Here is a 21,439-nt window from a genome sequence, read left to right on the forward strand (position 1 = left end):
AATCAACGCCCGCTGTACTTCACGTCGAAACACTTGCCAGAAAACTCAAACCCCGACCTGCGCCCGGATACTCCCGTAGTCTGCCCAAGATTCCAAAGACCAAGGTGGCTCACAGTCTCAGCCCATTTCGTCCCCATTACCTAAGAGGAATGGTGGAGCACAACTACTGAGTCCTTCCCAGGCAAAGACTAGACCGCAAGCCGGGGGAGGGGGGCACGATCGTGCATCGTGTATACCCCTCTCAAGAAGTCGACTCATCGCCTGGTAAAACTTCGTACATCCAGTCCCGAAGATCAATGGATCAAGATGGAAGATCCGGCGGTCCCGGTTTCCCATAGAGCAGGCCCGCCCGCTCACTCGGTGTAGTCAATCGATCATAACTCGGGCTGCCGCACTAGCAGCACAGCTGTATAGCAGGACAGCAGTACGGCCAGAATCTCCTATCGACCGCGCGAGAACTAGACCCACGTCCACGATCCGCTTTTACTCCGTAGAGCTGCATTGCAGTCGAGATGTGCAGATTGCCACAAACCTGAATTCTCAGATGTGAATGCATGCCAAGATCCAGGTCAGCTCAACTCGTCATTCTGGACCCAGTGGCGGATCAAGCCAGCAGCCAACCGCTAACAGAACCAGCCAAGGCGCAGCCCAAGCGGGAATGTGCGAACTCGGTACCAATCACCCATTATGCAAGCTCATCCAAGCATTTTGGCTGGAGCCTAGAGTGCATAAGCCGTCCGGATCGCAGTTGCTTGACTGCGCCCGCGAGCTGTGGGTGATCTGCAGCAGTCGCGGAAAAAAAAAATGAAAAAATACACAGAGAAAAGACAAAAAGAAAAGAAAAGAAAAGAAGAAAAATCAAATCACGCAAGCCCCACCCCGAGTCTCCGAGTCTTCGCCTTTAGTAGAATCTTACCTTGTAGGTTCCTTCTTCGCCGTGCATGCCAACCCAGAAAAGTCCATCAAGCGTGTTTTCAAGAAAAAATTAGGTCAGCATAAGTTCTTGTCAAATCCACCATGCTATTCTGAAAGGTATGGCAAATACATCGGGCGCGGGTTCGTCAGTGAGCGGAATTGACGGATTCAGCTATGTCTGTCTCTTCATATGTCAGACGCTTCCTATGAAACTGAAACAGTACGTCCAACTATCGAAAAGCAGAAAGCATTGCCAGTGCCGGCGAGGTAGATTTTGGCGCTCTAGTAGTGGGAATGACGAGATTAAGACTGCTGTTTCAGGTAGATACGGTCGGTACCTCGCTCCAGCTCATAAAAGCCGAACGGAGGATTCCTGAGTTGTACATGGCCTTTGCTTTTGAGGACCAGCATAGTCACCGTAATGTTCATCGAGGCTGCCTTCGTCTTGCATGCTACTGGCTCAAGCTCTTGTGCGAGGATTATACAGTCTCGTGAGTTTCTACTCCGTCCTTCCGCGACAGATATGAAGGCACCCCGGCCAGCTGAGATGGGGAGACTGAGAAAATGTAATTTCGGCTGTCAGTCTATGATGCCGGATTGTTGCTGGGTGTGCGTCGTATCTGAGCTGGAGCCAGAGATGCGGTATTGGGGGCGAGATGTCAGCGCACGGACGGGGTCAGCAGTTGATATAAAGAAATAAATAAAATGAATAAAATAAAATAAAAGTCCTTGTGCTGTCTCCTAATCCCGTAAACCTATGAGGACTGGTCCTTGACCATATTTTTATGCTTTTTTGAGTAGCTGATATCAGTCAGATCTGAAGAAGTCATGGGAAGGAATATATATCCACGGCGGGACAGGGTCTATAGTCATATCTACTGAAAAGCTGGTTCAACCATTTTTCTTACAAGACTAAAGACTACAATAGAATATATAGAATATGCCCTAGAGCAAACATAGGACTGTAGCGCAATATCTCGAGAATTTGAATCAAAAATTGAATATGTCTGGTTCTATTGTCGCCGAGCAGCCACTCCCTCCTACAGCTCCCGATCAGGATAAACAGGCCTCGGTGCAGATATTGTCTCGGCACCGGCATCAGCGCTGTCGTCTGCAAACCCACTGACAATGCGCTTGACCTGGTTCACAATGGCCTCCATCTGCACCCCTGGTCGCCTCAGTCAGCACGACGGCATACGGAACGCGGAAGAAATCAACATACCACCCTTCTGATCCGCATCGTCTCCATACATCCCGATCCAGTCCCAGCAGGAGAGGGTATTCGCTTCCACATCGCCGTCCCAGATGGTGTGCGACGAGTTATCGACCGCCGTCTGCGGGTAGAGGACGATGATGTCGTTCGTATCTAATCAGCTCATACGATCAGTCAATCCCTGCATTAAGAGGGTAGTGGTTCTTCCGCGAAACTGGGAAGGAGAACGCCTACCGGCCCACTGATTATAGCCCGTGTTCTCCACGAAGTGCTTCCCGATAATGTCGTAACTCTGACAGCATCCGTGAAGAGCAACGTGGAGCTTGCAGGCCGTCGAACCCGACCCATCTCTGCAGCTGTCGGGGACATAGAGAAAACCTCTCTCGCCCATAGCGATGCCCCGCGCACCGGCGCCGAACTCTCCCGTCTGCTCATATTCGAGGAGGGTTCCTTTTAGCTGCCCAGCGTTTCTCGGCTTCAGAGAGTCGCGTCGGTACAGCCACCCCAACACCTCACCGGCGCCGTCATATCCGCAATCGCTGATAAACGGAGGCTTCGAGACGCCGCATTCATTATTCCCAAGGCTATCGAGAACAGTAGGGAACGTGTGTCCAGCACCGCGCGAAACAACATACTTGGTATATTCCTCAGTAAGGAAGCCCGACAGTTGATTCCTTAGCTGGGAGAGGACGTTCGGGCCGGTGACCTCATCGCGCTCCCCAACCTGCAGGTAGACCTTGCGCGACTTTAGATTGGCGATATTGTCGATTTGCTTCCCATCCCATAGGCGGATGTTCTCCGTTGGAATTTCGATGGAGGGGGTGTTGTTGTTCATGCATGTGTTCTTCTATGCTGGCTTTAGTCACTGCAAGTCTGCGGATACGCTAGGCAAAGGATGTACCGGCTGATTCCTTGCACAGTCAAAGGGCCCGCCGGCAAAGACACCGAAGCCGACTTTGAATACATCAGAGTAGGCGATTCCAAGCTGGGCAGCCATAAAGCCTCCGCTGGAGAAGCCGGAGATGGAGACCGAGTCGGGATCGACATTGTATGTTCCCAGCGAAGCTGCTGACGTGAGTTTGAGGCTGAGGAAGACCAGAATGCTTAGCAGCGGTGATAGGAACGTGTAGGTTGAGAGAGCCATTAGTATGGAAACAGGCTGGAACGATCATCCAAAGTTGCGCCGTCATGCAAGATATGGTAGGATTATGAAAGGAATTAAGATGGCGGAATTGTGTTGTTGTATAGCGCCCCAGCCCCCCGCATGCTGACAGGAGAAGATATATCGGGAGCGTGATATAGTTTATCCGACAAAGCTGACGCATAAAACCTTGATGTGAAGTCGTATTTTAGTAAATAGATGGTAAAGAAGCCTATTAATGGCCTTTTTGTATAATTATGAGGTTTTGGGCGAGGCTTGATTGATCTTGGCTTGTTGATAGTGGGTCTACTCCCGCGTCTGGCCTCTTTACTTTGAAGCTGAATATGGGAAAAACGGGTGCGTCTAAGGGCACGTTAATAGATAAATTTCCCTTTATAACGTGATATACGTAGAAGAAAATTGCTAGAGCGGAGAACCAGATCAGGACAACAGGCAGAAGATAGAAGCAGGAACGTGACCAGGTTGTGCACGCTACGTGGTGCTTGTTATGGGGCAATCTCACATCAACAAGGACTATGGTTACCTTTCTGGTAGATTTAATTTACTTACAGAAAGGTAGCTAGTCATAACTATCAGGCGCTTAATCTTATCCAGAGATTACTTCAAAAGCAAAAACGGGTAAGTTAGTATATTAAGGTCTTTGATATGGAAATGTCACGTATATGCCGGTGTGGGCTATTGAGGTGGTTGCTAGCGTCAAATTTGGTTATGTAATCAATATCTATAACGAACGATTGAAGGTCTTGATCTCCTAACTACGTTCTGTATAGGCAATTTATACATTTTCAAAGGCTTAAAAAGAAGGTTCTCGCTATACCGGAGATATCCTTGCCTTACAAACGGTATAAGGCATCAAACAGATATCCCTGCTATACAAACAGTGTAAAGCATCAAACAGACAAGTAAACAGAAACCAGTTGGGTTCGACGCGCTAAAAGCTCTCACAAGTAAAGTGGTTAAGCGAGGTGCTGGACATTGATTAGTAAGGAGGAACCTCCTCCGGTTGACAGCCGGCTTACGCCACGTGACATCGCGGCCTAGGCGCGATCTCCAACTCCTGAGGATCTGGCCCCTCAATGTATCGTACACAGAGAGATTGAAGAAGCTATCTATCGTCACCGAGATAGATAAACAATCGTCATATGGCGTCCGATCCTTAGTAGGCTACGTTCGTGTAGTTGATACAGTTTCCTTCTGCCCTTTCCCCTCTGAGCATCCACAACAGTCTTGTTGTTGGAACATCAAGACTAGAGAAGGTAATGCTCTAGTCTTATTAGCATTTGCATGATATAGAGGCTTACAGTTAGCGATTAGAATGCTGGATTAATTAAAAGATAGGTAGGTTCATGGACTATATCAATAAACACCGAAGCTTTATAGCACTGCCCGTGGGAGGACAAGGGTATCGCCACTAATCCATGGTTAATTCTAGAAGGGAACGTCTACCATGGAGGAAGTCTTCAAGCAACAATGCGGTCCTGGTGCATAGAATAAATGTCATTTTACTCAGGCCCAGCTGTCTAATACTATGAACAGATTTCTCCTGGTACTCTTGACCAGGCATTAAATAAGGGCACCCTATAGTCAGAGTTGGCTTCCGAGAAAGTCTGAAAATCCCAAAGGTACGAATACCCTCTGCTTAATATTGGGAGTGTATCTGTAGACAGCTAACCACGTTGTGACTACAGCATGTCAACACTAGAGCACATGAATTGCCAATATTACAGTTCTGCCCACTATTACGTATTCTCTAATTAATTAGCTTACCAGCAAGAACGATGGACACAATCAGTAACGAAGCGTAAAATGTACATATATATGTTCAACTACCAACTAAGAAATAGACCCTATCAAGCTAAATCAGTCCTTAATGAATCTCGCAATGAAAGCACACCAGAGCAGATGCACGAGAAAGGCTTGTAGAATATCCTTACTCCCATCTAACCAGGTACAACCCCATCTTCCTAAACGTAAACAAACAGTGCACGAAAGAGGGATTGTCTATCGTATTTATCGGCGCACTGGATGACAATTGACTTGAGTCCTCCATTGATCCATCTTGCGTTGTTGTGAACTTGCAAGTGCTGCGTCAATGGTGACATTCTAGAAATGCCGAACTAACAATTATCGCTGAGCACATATATGCAGGAGAGGATACCATCCTTCCAATACTCTCTTGTAGTACACGCAGCTGGTATCTCTGGTTTCATAGTCAAATTTGTCTTCAACCACATCTTCAGGGCTCAGTTGATAGCTTATATTCGACTTGCTTCACGCTCCGTGGAGGTGTAAAGCACCAGTCACTCTAGGGGCTCGCAGCTCTTAGCCCAGTAGGATCATTCAGCGCATGTATAATCCCTTGACAGTAGGCGCACCAAGAAAGATATTTACTCTGTGTCACCGTCGCCAGCCCGATTAATAGCACCAATCCTGACCAGATAGCAGGGGTTGTGAATTCCGTCACTGCACTCTTTCCAAGATATTTTATAAAAAGAATACTGTTTTGCCCCATACCAACCTTCTCTGGTGTTCATAGAAACAAGCAACTCCACAATATTCTGGATGCTCGCCGATGGGCTGTTTCTCCACTGCCTCAGAGTCGACCATCTCGCGCTCCTCAGGCGCATGAGGTGCTAAGCATTTCAAGTTGCCTGTAGAACTTGCAATACCCATGTTCTAGGTCTCTCAAGAGATGAGTGTCCACTATCAATGTCTCTGATGAAGTCCTAAATGGTTTTGGATATCTTCGTGGAAATGTTGCAGGGAGGACGAAACCAGCATTGTCGATCGATCAAGCTTGAGCCAGATCTAACTGCTCCGCAACACGCCTATCCCAGCCCAGGATTGCGCAATAAGGAAATATGCTTCATCTCCCCTTCTCGGAGCACATCTGTGTCTGATCCAGCAGCTAGTAGGCAGTGTCCATCTGAAGGCTAGATGTCGTCTATAGCATCAAATTCTCAATCCGTTACGCAGGAGGAATTGCAACTCTGGCTGTAGGACGGCAGAATAAATACTTTGCACTAGACGTCCTGCCGCAAGCACGTAAGGCGTCTCTGCATATAGGCTATCAATCACACAGATAATCGTCCAAAAGTCCCATATCCCTCAGCAACCCAGCGCCCTCATGCCGCAAAAACCTTACACACTCAATGCCAGCCCACTCGATTGACTTCCCAACGTTCCCATGGCCAGTTTTCTGATACATTTGAACAGCCTCCTCCTTATCACCACCAGCCACAGCTTGCACGAGTTGGTTCGTAAGGGACACTGAGTGCTGTGGGTGTAGTGGGCGCGGACGTTGCGCGAGCTCATCGACGTAATCCATTACTTGGCGGTGCTGGGCAGTCACAGAGGGCCGCTGCTCAGCACGGAGAGTGACACTTCGCTTCGCAAGCTTTGAATAACGCTCAGAAGTGAAGAGCTTGATTAGCTGTTCCAAAGCCCGGTCCGCTCTGTCCCTTGAGCCGGGTTCGAAATCGAGGAAGCTAGCTCGATTGAAGAACTGTCCGAATGCCATGTCCTTGGGAGATGGCCCAGCAGGGTGCCCCTCGACGAGAGCCATGCTGTTGATATCTGCACCGGCGTCGAGTAATGCGCGCACCGCAACAACATTTCGTACTGAAACCGCCAGGTGCAGTGCGGTCCACCCTCTGTAGTCTCTTGCCTCGAGTTGATCTTTGGATGGGAACTTTGCAAGGAGCAAAGGGTAGATTCGGGCAATTTCTTCCTGAGCCATAGCTGATATTTGACCGGCGACAATATGAAGGGCCGATGAGTGCAGGCTGGGAGAGACGATAAACTGCGGTTCTTGGTGGTGTTTTGCTGCTAGAGACATCAAGCGATCTAGCACAGCTAGCGTATCGCCTAGATTCCAGGAAGAAAGTACGTCGCCAAATACTGTGAATCGAATAAAAGTTTGGTTGGGGTTCATGGTTAGCCCGTTGATATTAGCCCCCTGCGACATGAGAAAGTCCGCTATAGCCCATTGATGGAGTTGGAGAGCCCCCTGGAGCGCAGTATGCTTATCATTTGCTGTTAGAGTCTGTGCTCCTAACTCTAAGGTCTTTTTGAGAAAATAATCGTTGCTCGGCGTAACTTGGACGGGGATGTTGAGAGCATGGCCAGCCAGGGAGCTGCGTGACACTTGTGCGCCCGCCGCCACGAGCAGATCAAATGCAGCCGGATTTCCCTTGAAAATAGCCGTGTCCAGCGGCGTTTTGCCATCTAACTCAGTGTTAATGTCTTGCGTAAGAACGTCAACAGTGAGGACGTATTCCAGTATATCCGGCATGTCACATGCAGCAGCCAGATGCAGCGCTGTCATGCCATCCTTATCCACAATATTGGCGGCACCGCGACGGAGAAGGAGTTGTATGGTCTTCTCCAGCTGAAAGTAGGTGTCTATCCCATACCGCGCCATTCGCAGATGCGTGTTTTGACACTGGATGGCGAAATACAGCAGCCCAAAGGTTGTGTTTCCGTCGACATTAATAGGATAAAACGGCGCTGCATCCAGTAGAATTTCTAGCATCTCTGCATCATGGTAGCTGCAAGCAAGCTGAACAGCGTCCAATGCGAAGCTATGTTGTTTGTGGAAGATAGCGGGCCCTGCTATATCCATTGCAGATGCCCCGTTGCGGATAAGGTCGACTAGAGCCGTTTGGTTCCGCTGTACGACGGCTTGATGCAGGTCTGTACTATAGGGAAAGGGAGTGACAGACTCTGGTAAAGGTGACTCGCCCCCATGGCCAATAGGGTAGGGATGAATACCGTCCCCCAAGGGCAAACCGAGAGCATGATGAATCTGTGACAGAGCTGCTTGAGCCGGCTGGTATCCAGCTTCGCAACATTCCTTCACTATAGCAAGATACCGAGAATAGTCCTGTTCGACACCAAAACCGATGCAGTGACAGATCGCCTCCTCCATTGTCGCCAAACACCTGTCTGCTTGCACCACAAGGCGCCGCGCACGCAAGGAGATATCGGTGAAGAGTTGCGTCTGTAGTGGTAAAGGCATGCGATAAGAGCTCAGGAGATAGAAATCTAGCTGGCAAGACTGTACGATTGTTACCTCAGAATCCAGTGCATTGTCATCGCGCTGTTACTCACTGGCTGTGCATCTTGTGAGGTTGCCTTAGGCATAGTGTCTTCTCTCATCATGGCCATCGTATCTGCAGCCGCTAATCCACCCGGGAAATCGAACAATCCCTGGCCGTACAGATTAGGACATGTTGAGCCTGGCTCACCTACGAGGCACGAGGATTACCTGTACGGCGCCAAACCGCCCATCTCTCCGTGGGTTTGGGGCCCGTTCGAGTAGCGAATTCATCTCCTTGCCAACTCTGCCTACTCGTTGTATGGTCTCCCAGAAGGCTTAACGCAGTTCCTACATCAGTGTCTGATGGCATCTGGCACGAATGTACTCACGCTTCATTGCCGAAAAGAATCGAAGTATACCCACAGACCTCGTTACCATTGCACCGGCGTCTTTACTGACCAAATAAATGGTGTGCATCAGCGATTGCCAAACAGCCTCTGGATTTCTGACCGGATCATTCGATGCTGGAAGCTTAGGACAGTGAAGAGCAGGTATTGGTTGCCCATGTGTGTGATATAGGTTCTCGGTCGTTAAGAGCAAATCTCTCAGAGCGCCAGAGACGGGAGACAGTCGAGACATTCCGAACCCGCGAAAGTCCGAGTTGAGCATGCCGTACTTGCGGACGATGTGGTAGGCCTGGTCTGCTTTTGCTGGAACGGATTCCCACTGAGCCAGACCTCGACTTGCCTGGGCGTGCCCGACAAACCGGTCGATCTCGAACTTGGTGAACTCGCGCAGGAATTGGGCATTGGAGGGGGCGAGGCCGAAGAGACGTTTTTGGAGGCTGCTATAGATAGGCAGGTATTTCAGAATCTGACCCTGTCAACAAAGAGTTCTTACCGTGATACTCACTTTTCCGGTCGATCAAGTACCTCCAATATACGGCCCAGGTCTCGCTTTTGAGGCTCAGGATTCAGAGCAATACTAAGAACCTCGCCTAAGACGTTCGCCATCTCGGGCGAGAGCCCGGAATCAGGGTCCATAACTCGATCCAATGCAAGGCTCAGAGCTGTTCCATTGCGTTTATCCTCTCGAATCAGGCTGTAATTGTAGCGCTCCACCGTGGCATTCACCGTTGCGTACCGAGAGTGCTTGAAGGGGTCAGCTCCATCTACTAGAACACGCCACACCAGGAGGCCGAATGAATAGACGTCCGTAAATACAAGATTCTCGCGCTTAATGACGCCGTCTGCCTCTGGAGCATCGTAGGGAATGGTTGACCCTCGCAGCCGTGTCTGAGCGCCGACCTCGTCGATGGCCATCGAGCATCCAAAGTCCGTCACTTTAGCGATAAAGCTGCGCCCTTGCGGTGTTTTAGCCGGGAAAATGAGCACGTTCTCGCATTTGACGTCGCCGTGGATAAATCCGTGGCCATGGAGCGCTTGCAGTCCTCGCGCAACGTCCAGGCAGAACTCCCAGTAAGGCCCGTCTACCATTCGAACAGGATCGCGGATGAAATCAAGCAGATTTCCCATTGACGAAGCATCAAACATCAGCACGGGGGCAAAATATCCGTCCGTACGGTGATGTGGCGTCTCAAATGAGATCCCTTTCAGCTGCGTAATGTGCCGATGTGAACGGATTCCTGATGCCGATAGTAACCTCAACTCGACAACGGCCTGCTCCAGAGCGTCCTGGTCATCAAACCGCCCGTCCTGGTCAAACCGAGGTCTGATACTCTTATACGCCATGACGCTTCGATTGCCCCAGCGTCCTTTCGCGATCCTGCGCTGAACGGAAGAGAAGCCGCCCGTCCCAAGAGTGATCTTGATCGATTGCTGTTTACCCCAGTCGTCGACTGGGAACTCAAGCATGAATCCATCATTCCCGCGGACCAGATCCTGAATCAGAAGAAACAGATCATAATGGTCCTTGCGTATCTCGTAGGACTCGGATGCTCCACTGGTCGATGTTGAGTACCGCGTCCCGTACGCTGAGCGAGTGGACAAGTACGTGCTCGTCGCCATGGCCGACGGTTGTCGAGCTCAGCTGGGCCGGTAGCAACATCTTCGCCTTTTTATTTTTCCTGGCTTGGCTTTAGTCTTAGTGCGGGGTTTTCCCTTGTACGAGGAAAAATGGCGTCTTCTTCCTATCTAACGCTCGCGAATACGAGATGGAACCTCTCGGCGTTGGACTAGGAACAGCAGCCTTGCTGTCAACCGTGCTGGATGTCTTTGCTCTGGTGACTTCGTTTCGCTCATACTCTGAGAGCTCGACTGTCCTTTTCCGCCAGCTGGAACTAGAGAGAGAGGTTTTGCTGCGGTGGGCAATCGAAGTCGGACTCTATCCCACCAGTGCATCCTTATCGAACTGCGCCATTCCACCAGACCTGCTTCCTTTAGTCCATAATACAGTCGCCACGATCGGTTCTGTTCTGGCAAAGGCGACTTCGCCAAATGGAGGGAACAACAAGGAGCTGGAGACCGGCCCGAACGACCTCCGGCAGGTCCTTGACAGGCTGCAGAAGGAGGCCCAGCCCAAGCATAGCCAGTCGCGACTGTCAAGGTCTTTAGCCCGGCTGGGATGGGCAATCGGCGAGGAAGCGCGGCTGAAAGACCTGATCGCCACGATCCATGCGTATAATACTAGCCTCCATAACCTCATCCCGAAGCCCCTCCAGATCTCCTTGGACGGATCGATCATGCAAGCGATCCTCGCCGAACCAGATCCGAACAGGCTACTGGAGATCCAGCGCGCAGGAATGCATTGGAGAAAAGCTTTATCTGTGGCCGCAAGCGTGGCAGCACTACAGCAGCAAGCATCAACGCCGGCGCCACCGTCCACCAACCAGCTCATGCTGTCGCGCGCTAGGTTCGCTTCTCTTGGACAGGATATGGCGCGGTACCAGACAAAGTATACAAATAATGGAGTAACCGAGGTCCTCATCGAATGGCGAGCTTACAGAATTCCGCCAAACTCAGAGACGAAAATGACCTACCTCAATACTTGCCTCGACCTTGCCCGGCTTCTCCATGCCAGTCAGAACCTGGAGACGTACCGCACTCTTGACTGTCTTGGAATCCTGGACGATGTTGAGTTCCAGCCGCATGCCCGAGTTGGCCTGGTGTATCGGGTGCCCCTGGCAGTGACCTCAGCAGGGCCGCCGGTCAAGGTGTTTACTCTGCACGATCTGATTAACCTGAAGGAGTTTGCCAGACCGTCGCTTGATGAGCGCTTCGAGCTTGCCAGGAACCTTGCAACAGCACTTCACCGGCTCTTTGTGTCCAGATGGTACCATAAAAATCTCAACTCGAAGAACATCCTCTTCTTTACCCAGGCCGCTGACGGGAGAGGGAGCTGCGTTCAGCCCTATCTTTCCGGCTTTGACTACGCCCGCCCGGACTCTCCCGATGAAATGACGATCAAACCGGAGGCAGACGAGTTCTGCGATCGATACCGCCACCCGCAGTGTACTCATCCAGACAGTCGGAGCACGATCCCGTTCAGGCGTCGATTTGACGTTTATAGTCTTGGTATTCTTCTGATGGAAATAGGGAGATGGGAAACCGTCGACAGACTGCACAAGGACTACAGCTCCCAGAAGGCCAGAGCTGCTGGCAAAGGCTCGGTAGTGGCGCCTGTCCCGTTGGAAAGCTTCCAGCGGTATGTGAGGACAAGATGTGTGGAGTCGCTTGCGTTCCGGATGGGAACAATCTACACAAACGCCGTCAAGTTCTGCCTGCATGATGCGACGGAAGAGGGTATCACTTCATCCACACCTGGCGTTGATACCGAGCAGGAGCTGGTATCCGGCTTCAATAGGGAGGTCGTGGCGGAACTCGCAAAGTGTACTGTATGATGCTTCCCAGCATAGTTACTGCGATATCTAGATATTTTGCCAATTCGACCTGTGGCACATTTTGCTAGAACTGTCATCTTTCCAGGGTTAGCGCTGGGTCAGGATAAATAGCACGACATGATCCTGGGGGGTAAGTAAGCGTCCGGGTGGATTCTTAGTTACCTGTGTTTGGAACTAGAAGTGGATCAGAGGTTGCTAAGCCTGCTCGTAGAGGCTTTGAATGGCTTCTATGGTGGTTCTCTCATGTTGATATGTGGGGGATGAGACAGAATAACTGGAGTAGACCTCTAGGCCAGACCCAGCATAATCTCCCTGGAAGCCAACGCCAAAGGCAAAGGTTACACCTTCTGCTTAGTTACTCTAGACTTCATCGCCGCCAGACAGTACTTTCAGACGAATCCTCCACGCAATCTATATTCTACTCAGGCCATGCTTGAATAATCTCTTAGTCGAAGGAAAGAGTACAATGTTTCAATATCGCATCTCGGTTTATGATCCTATAATCATTCAGTGCTTCAATGCAATTCAGACTCCCCGAGGCTCGTAACCCAGCTCATTGCATCAACTTATAGCCCATGCACCAGATATCTTATCCAATCCACATTTTGTCCAGTCTAAAGCTTATGCCGTGCTTTGAATCGGCCATCCAGGTTCCTTGCGGAGACCAAGTCCTTCTCCAGCGCGGTCGTGTTCACAAACGACAAATCCAACTCGGACACATCAACAACGCCCATAAGACGCAAACTGGTCTCGATTTCGTCACTCAGCACTATAGGCCATTAGTATCCATCTCACATTATAAGGGACGAGACGGGCTCACTCTGCAATGCCTTGTCGACCCCGTCAGTCCCATACCCGCTGAGCGCGTACAACAGCGGCCGGCCCAGCCCTACCCCCGTCGCACCGAGACAAATCGCCTTGATGACATCTGTTCCCCGTCGCACGGCCCCGTCTAGGTACACCTCGACTCGTTTGAGAACCTCCGGACAGAAACAATTAATCTCGAGGAGTGTCTGGATTGAACTGGGCGCGTAGTCCAGCTGCCGGCCACCGTGGTTACTGAGGTAGATTCCGTCAATACCCGCCTCGCTCGCCCGAAGCGCATCCTCGACTGTCTGAATCCCCTTGATAATCAGCGGCTGCGGGCCCCAAACCTCCCGTATCCATGGGATATCGTCCCAGTCGAGTGTGGACGAATGGAAGCCGCGGAGAACAGGAGCGTCACCACCAGGCTCGGCCTTCCGCGGTACGCCGACCTGTACGCCTGCACGTTCAGAAGAGCTCACCTCCAGCTCCGCCTGAAATCGCTCATCAGCTTCACGTTTCCCGACAACGGGTGTGTCAACCGTGATAACTAGCGCTTGATACCCCGAGTCCTTTGCCTTCGCAATCAACGCCCGTCCGCCTCTTTCCTTGTCATGCGGTAGATATAGCTGGAAAGCTAGGGCTCCTTGCCCAGACCGCGCACTCGCTGGGACCAACCTAGTTTTCTCTTTGGCAAGCTCTTCTGCTAATTCGGCATGTCCAACAGAGGCGTAGCTCGACACCGCGTAAAGGATATTATGTCTTGCAGCGGCACGCGCAAGGCACACCTCGCCGTCTGGATGGCCCAGTTTTGCGCGAGCAGTAGGCGCAATAAATACAGGGAGACTGTTTCGGTGGCCCATGACGGTCCTGCTCAGAGACACCCTGGACACGTTTCGCAGGATGCGAGGCCGTAAAGTGATCTTGGACCAGTCTGTCAGGTTCTTGTGGAGAGACGCGAGGGAGTCTGCAGCAGAACTGTAGTAGGCCCAGGCATTTGGAGACAAGCAGGCCTTTGCAATGGACTCGAACTCGTTCAGGTTCTGGACGGTGTGAAGATGGGGTGCGGGCGCAGGCGCAGGTGGCCGAGAGCTTTGCGAGCCGACTTTGTTCTCATTGGAAGCCGGGCTGGATTCTGCATCCCTGGTGACAGGGGCAACTGGTCCGAGATGGTATTCTGCCCTGTGTTAGACGTCCGCAGTTGTTTTGCGGCGTGTTGGGGGTTGTATAATACAGACCGTGAGGAAGCTGCCCTAATGTCCCCGCTGGATGCGTCGCCTCAAAAACGGCTGTCGCATCTTTCCCCGCATAGAGTAGAATGGCACTTGCACCGCCGGGGTGTGCGTCGAGGAATTTGGTCACGTCGTAGACATGGTTGTTGACAATGACCCAGCATGAGTGCCGGGCGTTATGGTGGGCAACGTCTTTGCGGGTATACATGGAGTTGATCTCTTGCGGGTAATAATTGTGTTTAGGAGATTCTGCCGGGAGATCGGCCCTTATATATGGCCTGCCGGTTAAAGCTCAATCATCCTCGGCGATTATCTCGCCAACTATCCGCAGTACTTATGCCGAAGCCCAACTCTACTGCCGCAGCCGTGGGCGTCTCTCGATTAGCCTACATTATGGGTCACAAACTATTTCTACAGAACAGGAAGCCCGGACAAAGTCGGTAGGACGGTGGATGGAGAGAAGAAGAAGAACGAGCACCTGGCCTAGCGCCATAACTTGTCCATATGGCGCCCATTAAGGAGTTACCCCACCACTACCCCAGCTATGCGGTTCTCTCCGGATTGTCTCTTGAGCACTATTACCCCCATTAATCCGTCCGTAGCCTTCTCAATGGAGAGTACATCAAACCCATGTTGGAGCGTACAGAGAGTGGTAGATGTTTATAGAGAAAGTTGCATAGAGAAAACCTGCCATATCAGATATATTAAGTCTTTACCTACAGAGGACAACTTACTCAGACAACGATGTGCATCAGACTCCATCGTTTGTCCGCGTGGGGATCGTAGCGAGTCTCAGGGACACCTATATTAATTCTCAATATTAGTTCCACTGAACATGGCATGAACGTGACTAGAAATGCTTGTGCTGATATCTTCATCTCATCAAGGAAAATATAGTAATTTCGCAATAGCGGACAAAATGTAACTCTTTTTCTCACCACTGGGTTTGTCGTCTAAGTGGTCCCCCTATACTGCATAGGCGTAAAGGGCAGCCGTAAGGAGCGAAAGCTACATGTGGAACACAGCTGCCACCGTATTACTTCCACGGAGGTAAGTTCAATATAAGACTAAGGTGACTGGCGAGCAGGTTCGCTATCTATACACTTTGGCTATATTGGGCTGAGATGATTACTCAGAGTAGACAACCTGGGAAATCTATACTCACCACTGTGGTTCAAGTCCGATTGGCGGAGTCGCCCAGAGAGAATCTGTCTCTAGAGAGTGTACATTCAACTAGGGCCAGATCATGACAGTGCGTTTCTCGAGTTCCCAATAGGAAGCGCAAGCTTGGTCCGTATAAACCAAGCGCACAGCACATTGAGATTCTCGGTGAATCATGAGTCCACCAACGGGGTACAAACCTTCTTCTGATCACGATAATAGTCCTCATAAAACCCAGTCCACATAAACCGATCTGCACATCTCGGCTTATCAGGCCTTTCGGAATATTCTTCACCGTCGCCACATTCCGGCAGCGCCGCCTCCTACTGTGACTGAGATTGCGGCAGCCACGGCTTCGGCAGCGGCCAGTCACTGAAATGAACCAGATACGCCCGTGAAACCTCCGCCATAGCATTCCACTCTGCATCCTTGTCCTCGGACAGGTACTGGCGGTGGTCATTGGCGCGAAACTCGCCTGTCAGCAGGGCGTACCGCGGATGCGGCAGGATCATCGCAGAGTCGGCAAACAAGCGGTTCAGCACCTTCATGACAAACGCGCCTGAGGATCTCGCTTCCTCGATGATGCGCTCAAAGGTATTCTTGTTCGGCTCGATGAGCATCACGTGCGACCCGAGCATCTGGTCCTTGATACTGCTGTCTGCGTCGTTGAGCCAGTAAGCGCGGGGTACGGCCACAGGGGCGAGAGGAGAGAGAAAGTAGTGGTCGATATTGTTCAGCACCATAGAGTCGGAGTCGAAGACTAGGACGCGTGAGTACTCGGTCAGGTCGAAGGCGTAAAACTTGGTTAGGCTTTTATGCCAGGTGGGATCACCGCTTAACGTTGAGAGCACCTGGACTGGTCGCAGTTTGACGTGCGGGTATTGTTGGCGGATTCGAGTCAGGGCGATCTGCTCGCGACTTGTGCCGGGCTATATCATAGTGTCATCCGTTAGAGATTTTGCGTTATTTATCTCCTTTTTATTTATTATCAGTGCCGTGCTGAAGGCGCCGTCAGGACAGGGCCATGCTGAACCTCTTCCCAGTCTTTTGGGTGGATCAACACTCGCTCAAAATGAATCGCCAAACGGTCGAGACGCACAATGTTTATCATCTGCAGTATCTTAGATGGTGGAATTCATAGGGGATCGTGTGCTGGTAATCGTTCTTCCTACCGCGTTGCATAAATAGTCAAAATCAGTCGCATATTGAACGTAGGCAAACCGGGGCTTCTCCTGTTCGGTGGTCCAATATGGCTTTAGCCCGCCCCATGCTGCTTCTGATGATGAGTTGCTCGCGGCAGTTGTGAGATATAGTCGGTCATAGCCGATTAGTATCACACATGCTACTACTGCGCAAGTTGCGATGATCGTGCGTTTAGCGGAGAAGAGCATTGCCGGCTCTGGATTGATAACGGATACTAGGAATCTGGAAAAATAAGCAGAAAGGCTATACAGCGAGCACTAGATATTCTTAGGGGTTTTTTGTCTCACTTCTCAGTAACTGCGCCACTGGCCAAGAGCCATGGGTATCGGCTTCACGATTCCTCACTGGAACCAGCGGGTTTGGCCGGCTTGACGTGGGCCATGGGGTCCACTTATATACGACAAATATTATATGAGACCATCATAAACCATTATACTAATGTATACCCTTTCTCCGCGGAATCTTCGCTCATGGTCCCTTTCGATTCGGGTGTTTGGCGCGCATATTGCAAAAGTGCCCCAGCTGCAAGTATGACACCACATAAATGCTAGGAAAATCCCGCGTCAGCACCTAAAGTTCAAAGCTAACGATGGAAGTCAGCTAACCTGGAGGTTGACTCTGCGCCGTACAAGCAGAGGGGCTGTCGATGCCATTAAGAACCCGACCACCTGTGCGTGGTTCTTCGTCACGATGCTGGTTACCGCGACACACCAAGCAACCAAAAAGCCACCTGTTGCTTGGAGAAGAATGAGTCCCCACACCAGGGTGTCGTACCCCTGGAAGTAATTGATCGGACCCGGTTGTGAATGCCAAATATAGATCAAACTCGCCGAGACAAAGCTGTACCAGGCAAGCTGGGCATTGCGGGCCATGAACGCGTGGCGTGTCTGCAACATCTTTTCGACTTGAACACCGGCCAAGGCAACGCAGAGCCCAGATAGAAGCATGGCAGCTACACCGAGAATTTGATTTTGACTCTGTAGCCTTGAGGACGGAGTAGCTGGGGTATGTGCAGGGGCCGTCTGAACGAGGATAAGGCAAACCGGTTAGACTATCAGCCGACATATATACGCAAGGTGCGGAATTCTACATACGGAGCTTTTCTCTTTACTATTCTTTGCAGACTGACTTGCATCCAAATACCTATTGCAGAGTATTGACTTATTGCAAAAATCAACACAGTCACGGCCAGCACGCGGCCATGATTACAGGGTTACTACAGCAGATTACACCCCTGTCGATATGGACGAGCGTCAGGCAACGCGAGGCTATCCTACAACACCGCAATCCCGTCAAAATCTTTCTCTCCATGCTTAGATATCAGATTACTAGCACCGGACAATTCAGTCCAGCAACTGTCTGGGTTTGCCATAGTAGATCTGATGACATTCATTGTGTACACCAGGTGTACACTACAAGTCTCCTGGCTAGCTTATGCCATGTAAAATAAGCAGCCTAATCTCTAACCCCTAATCTAACCCCTCTATATATCATATCAAGAGAAAGAGGTTAACGAAGATACCTATCTTTATCAAGATAGAGAATTAATCATTATATGGCGTCCAATCCTTAGTAGGCTATTTTCATGTAGTTTGTTGTGGATGCTCAGAGGGGAAAGGGCAGAAGGAAGCTGTATCAGCTACACGGACGTAGCCTACTAAGGATCGAATGCCATATGACGATTGATTATCTATCTCGTTGGCGATAGGTAGCTTCTTCAATCTCTCTCAATCAATCTGTACAATACGTAGAGGGGTCAGAGAAAAGGTCGGAGATTAGGCTGTGTGGGCTATTGAGGTAGTTGCTAGCGTCAAATTTGGCTATGTAATCAATATCTGTAACAAATGATTGTATTGAAGGTCTTGATCTTCTAACTACGATCTGTATAGACAAATTTATTCATTTTCGAAGACTTAAAAAGAAGGTTCTCCATGAACAGGAGATATCCTTGCCATACAAACAGTGTAAATCATTAAACAGACATTCCTGCCATACAAACGTTGTAAAGCATCAAACAGACAAGTAAAGTGGTTGCAGCTCGGTTAGTAAGGAGGAACCTCCTCCGGTTGGCGATATCACGTATCATAGTTGATACAGCTTCCTTCTGTCCTTTCCCCTTTGAGCATCCTCAACCCCCAGCGACTGTGCCAGTTGTCTTGCAAATCTAGGGGGGAGGGAGCATAGTCAGGGAAATACGGGGCTGCGAGACTAAAAACTGTTCGTTCCTCGTGTAACGAGCATGGAAAAAGCTGAAGCTGGAGTGTCTATACTGTCTCAGAAGGCCTCCTCTACATGAACATCTGATCCAAAGTTTATCCTATGCAAGGGATATTATCTCCCTTCTCTGGACACTTTGCCGGTGTTGATACCACCGAGATGTAATGATTAGTACGAGGTATGCAAGGGCGAAGTCCATTAGTAAAAACTCAGCGGCAGACAAGCAGGTGGTAGATCAACGGAGGATCAATGCGATGTCACCTTCACGATTTATTGGAAAAGCATTCATTTGTATCTAGCGGTGTGAAGGCATGCTTGCCGGGTTCCCACTTCCTACGCAGCATTTATCAACTTTCCATCTTCTCATTGCCAGCCGCACAGAATTCAATGGAGGGGAAATGACCAGTTTTTTTTTTTTTCTTTACTATTTTAATACTACATATTTACATGCTCGGATAATGCCTTCTGCAAGCACTTGATAACAACAGTATCGGCCCTCAAAGTAATCTTTCACGCTACCGTTCCCGACCAAGTACCCAGCTGAGAAGATGGATTGCAACCATCTATTTGACGGCTTTGCGTTAACTCCGCTAGATTATCTGAATACGGAATTATTCATCCCTTATTCCACACTCTTTCGAGTGCAAGATCCAGACCAGGCTTTGAAGCATATCTCGCATGGCATAACCCGGTTGACGTCCCGAATTCCCTTCTTAACTGGCGAAGTCGTCCCATCCACGCGATTTCCAGGTAAAAAGAGTGTGTTTGAAGTACGCCCCTGCGACACGGCAACTCAAACATGGGTCCCAATGTTGCAAGTTAAATATTATCCAAATTTTACTTCCCCGTTTAAGACATTTGATAGAGCGAACACTCCTCCTATCAGCTACGCTGCTCTTGATGAATCATACAGTCCACTCCCAATGACTCTACCATCATCACAGCCGAGACCTCTTGTTCGTTTCCAGGCAAATATGATTGCGGACGGAGTTTTATTGACCATGGCTTTCAATCACCTTGTTTTTGACGGTATCGGGGCAAACGTCATACTCAAGCACCTAGCACAATGTTGCTGCAATTCGAGCTCAGAAGAGCGCGACGCAACTGCGTACGAAGAGATAAGATACCGCAAGTTGATTCTTGATATGGAACCAATCCATAGACGGGACTCAGGAGTTCATGCATCTGTGGCGTCTTCATTGTGCCTGGCCTGCCTGTCGCCACAGGTACGTTCGGACATGGCAAAAGTTTTACCCCAACAGCTCAGCGATGAATGCTTCATCTTCTCCCCAGACAGCATCAACAGGCTCAAAGATGCCTGCTCGTACCTCTGGCCGTTGTTGCAAGGGAGTTGCCCTTCGCCTTCCGACACCCCGACGCCGCCAATTCTCTCCGAAAACGACGTCGTGACTGCCCTCCTCTGGGGATCGATCGCCAAGGCCAGGGGTTCCAACAATAACCGAGAACAGCAGGCTAAGTATCAAGCAAAAAGTGTCTGCGCAATGGCAGTCAATCTTCGGCGTTTCTTTGAGCCTTGTCTTCCACCGACCTACATGGGTAATGCAATTACAACTGTTCGATATTTGGTAGACTCGAATACCTTCCGGCACCAAGAGACCGGTCACTCTCAACTGGGAAAGGATACAGAGAGTCTCTTTGGGATACGCCTGGATTCTATCCTGCCAATCGCAAAAATCGCGTACGGGATACGAAGCAGGCGTTGTGCTTTCAACGGCCTCTACGCTCAGAATCTAATTGCTTTTATAAGGTCCAATGGGATCTCGGATGCAATACGGAACGGCCCTGCTGACATATATGTCACTAGCTGGAGGCGTTTGGAGATCTATGAGCTCGATTTTGGGTCGCATCTTGGTCATATCGATGGCTTCCACACCCAAGCATCGGGAGTCGACGGAATGTGCTTGATCATGCCTGCAAGGGCCTCACAATCAGCTGGATCGACCGCAAGGCAGAACAATCAGCAGATTCCCTGGGATGTGCGGATTACGTTGAATACCGAAACAATGGAATTGTTCAGGAATGATGACTTGATGTGCTGGGTATTAGAGGGTGGAGAATGCAGTCTTCCTGGAAAAGATAAGCTCGAGCTCCGATAGCAAACTGTCAAGTGCTCGTGCCAGTAGTACTGGATGAGTTACCTTTGAAGTAGGACAGTAGCAAGTACTTTGGTTCATCCAAACCTAGCAGATAGAATTACCCGTATTTGAACTTGCTTCTGACCGCTTCTCCAGACAATTCTACTCCGACTTCCTACTTCATGTCCTTTAGCCAGACGCTGAGACTGCTTAGTCCTTTGGAATTGTATGAGCAGTGAGGTCTTGACAATGGATGCACTTGCGGCGTAAATTCTGGGGTCCTATCTGTGTGTTCCTCCCTCATTATCATCACCAATTGTCTTGTCAAAACGCCAATAACCAGAGGGCCCTTGAGCACTCAGTTATAGACCGGCGATATCTATTTTCGCCCGAAACGACCCCGAAGAGGCTAAGGTCAGTAGAACAACTGCATGGCTTATCAAATCCCAGACTAAGCAATTGTTCAGATTGTGCACTCGGGGAGGCTCTATCGGTATCGGTAACTTGTGCTTACGCGGGCCTCCAAATAGGCTTTT

At 50.1% G+C, this 21,439-nt stretch overlaps 6 protein-coding genes across 6 annotated transcripts; 2 read left to right on the forward strand and 4 right to left on the reverse strand.

Moving 5' to 3' along the window:
• Positions 1 to 1,802: 1,802 nt before the first annotated feature.
• On the reverse strand, positions 1,803 to 3,631 carry BDW70DRAFT_141027 (putative polyhydroxybutyrate depolymerase). Its single transcript, XM_073737719.1, has 4 exons — positions 3,030 to 3,631; positions 2,363 to 2,975; positions 2,138 to 2,281; positions 1,803 to 2,083 (listed from the first exon to the last, which is right to left on the reverse strand). The coding sequence occupies exons 1-4, from the start codon at positions 3,270 to 3,272 to the stop codon at positions 1,956 to 1,958; spliced, it is 1,128 nt and encodes a 375-aa protein (XP_073593556.1). The 5' UTR covers positions 3,273 to 3,631; the 3' UTR covers positions 1,803 to 1,955.
• A 2,147-nt stretch (positions 3,632 to 5,778) lies between these two features.
• Positions 5,779 to 10,358, reverse strand: BDW70DRAFT_169893 (uncharacterized protein; the record flags this gene model as incomplete). Its single annotated transcript, XM_073742799.1, has 5 exons — positions 5,779 to 8,292; positions 8,403 to 8,501; positions 8,560 to 8,635; positions 8,759 to 9,175; positions 9,244 to 10,358. The coding sequence occupies 5 exons, from the start codon at positions 10,356 to 10,358 to the stop codon at positions 6,361 to 6,363; spliced, it is 3,639 nt and encodes a 1,212-aa protein (XP_073593557.1). The 3' UTR covers positions 5,779 to 6,360.
• A 111-nt stretch (positions 10,359 to 10,469) lies between these two features.
• On the forward strand, positions 10,470 to 12,190 carry BDW70DRAFT_169895 (prion-inhibition and propagation-domain-containing protein; the record flags this gene model as incomplete). Its single annotated transcript, XM_073742800.1, has 1 exon — positions 10,470 to 12,190. The coding sequence occupies exon 1, from the start codon at positions 10,505 to 10,507 to the stop codon at positions 12,188 to 12,190; it is 1,686 nt and encodes a 561-aa protein (XP_073593558.1). The 5' UTR covers positions 10,470 to 10,504.
• Positions 12,191 to 12,565: 375 nt separating this feature from the next.
• Positions 12,566 to 14,791, reverse strand: BDW70DRAFT_90519 (FMN-dependent alpha-hydroxy acid dehydrogenase). The gene is made up of 3 exons (XM_073745166.1): positions 14,233 to 14,791; positions 13,011 to 14,171; positions 12,566 to 12,959 (listed from the first exon to the last, which is right to left on the reverse strand). Exons 1-3 carry the CDS (start codon positions 14,432 to 14,434, stop codon positions 12,805 to 12,807), a joined length of 1,518 nt encoding a protein of 505 aa, XP_073593559.1. The 5' UTR covers positions 14,435 to 14,791; the 3' UTR covers positions 12,566 to 12,804.
• Positions 14,792 to 15,710: 919 nt separating this feature from the next.
• BDW70DRAFT_162283 (nucleotide-diphospho-sugar transferase) lies at positions 15,711 to 17,537 on the reverse strand (the record flags this gene model as incomplete). Its single annotated transcript, XM_073741102.1, has 5 exons — positions 15,711 to 16,316; positions 16,421 to 16,498; positions 16,560 to 16,812; positions 17,037 to 17,137; positions 17,196 to 17,537. The coding sequence occupies 5 exons, from the start codon at positions 17,535 to 17,537 to the stop codon at positions 15,711 to 15,713; spliced, it is 1,380 nt and encodes a 459-aa protein (XP_073593560.1).
• A 2,271-nt stretch (positions 17,538 to 19,808) lies between these two features.
• On the forward strand, positions 19,809 to 20,924 carry BDW70DRAFT_162284 (transferase; the record flags this gene model as incomplete). Its single annotated transcript, XM_073741103.1, has 1 exon — positions 19,809 to 20,924. The coding sequence occupies one exon, from the start codon at positions 19,809 to 19,811 to the stop codon at positions 20,922 to 20,924; it is 1,116 nt and encodes a 371-aa protein (XP_073593561.1).
• Between the last annotated feature and the right edge of the window lie 515 nt (positions 20,925 to 21,439).

The sequence above is a fragment of the Aspergillus foveolatus genome (assembly GCF_047715535.1).
Source record: "Aspergillus foveolatus strain CBS 279.81 unplaced genomic scaffold BDW70scaffold_47, whole genome shotgun sequence".
Taxonomy (NCBI): domain Eukaryota; kingdom Fungi; phylum Ascomycota; class Eurotiomycetes; order Eurotiales; family Aspergillaceae; genus Aspergillus; species Aspergillus foveolatus.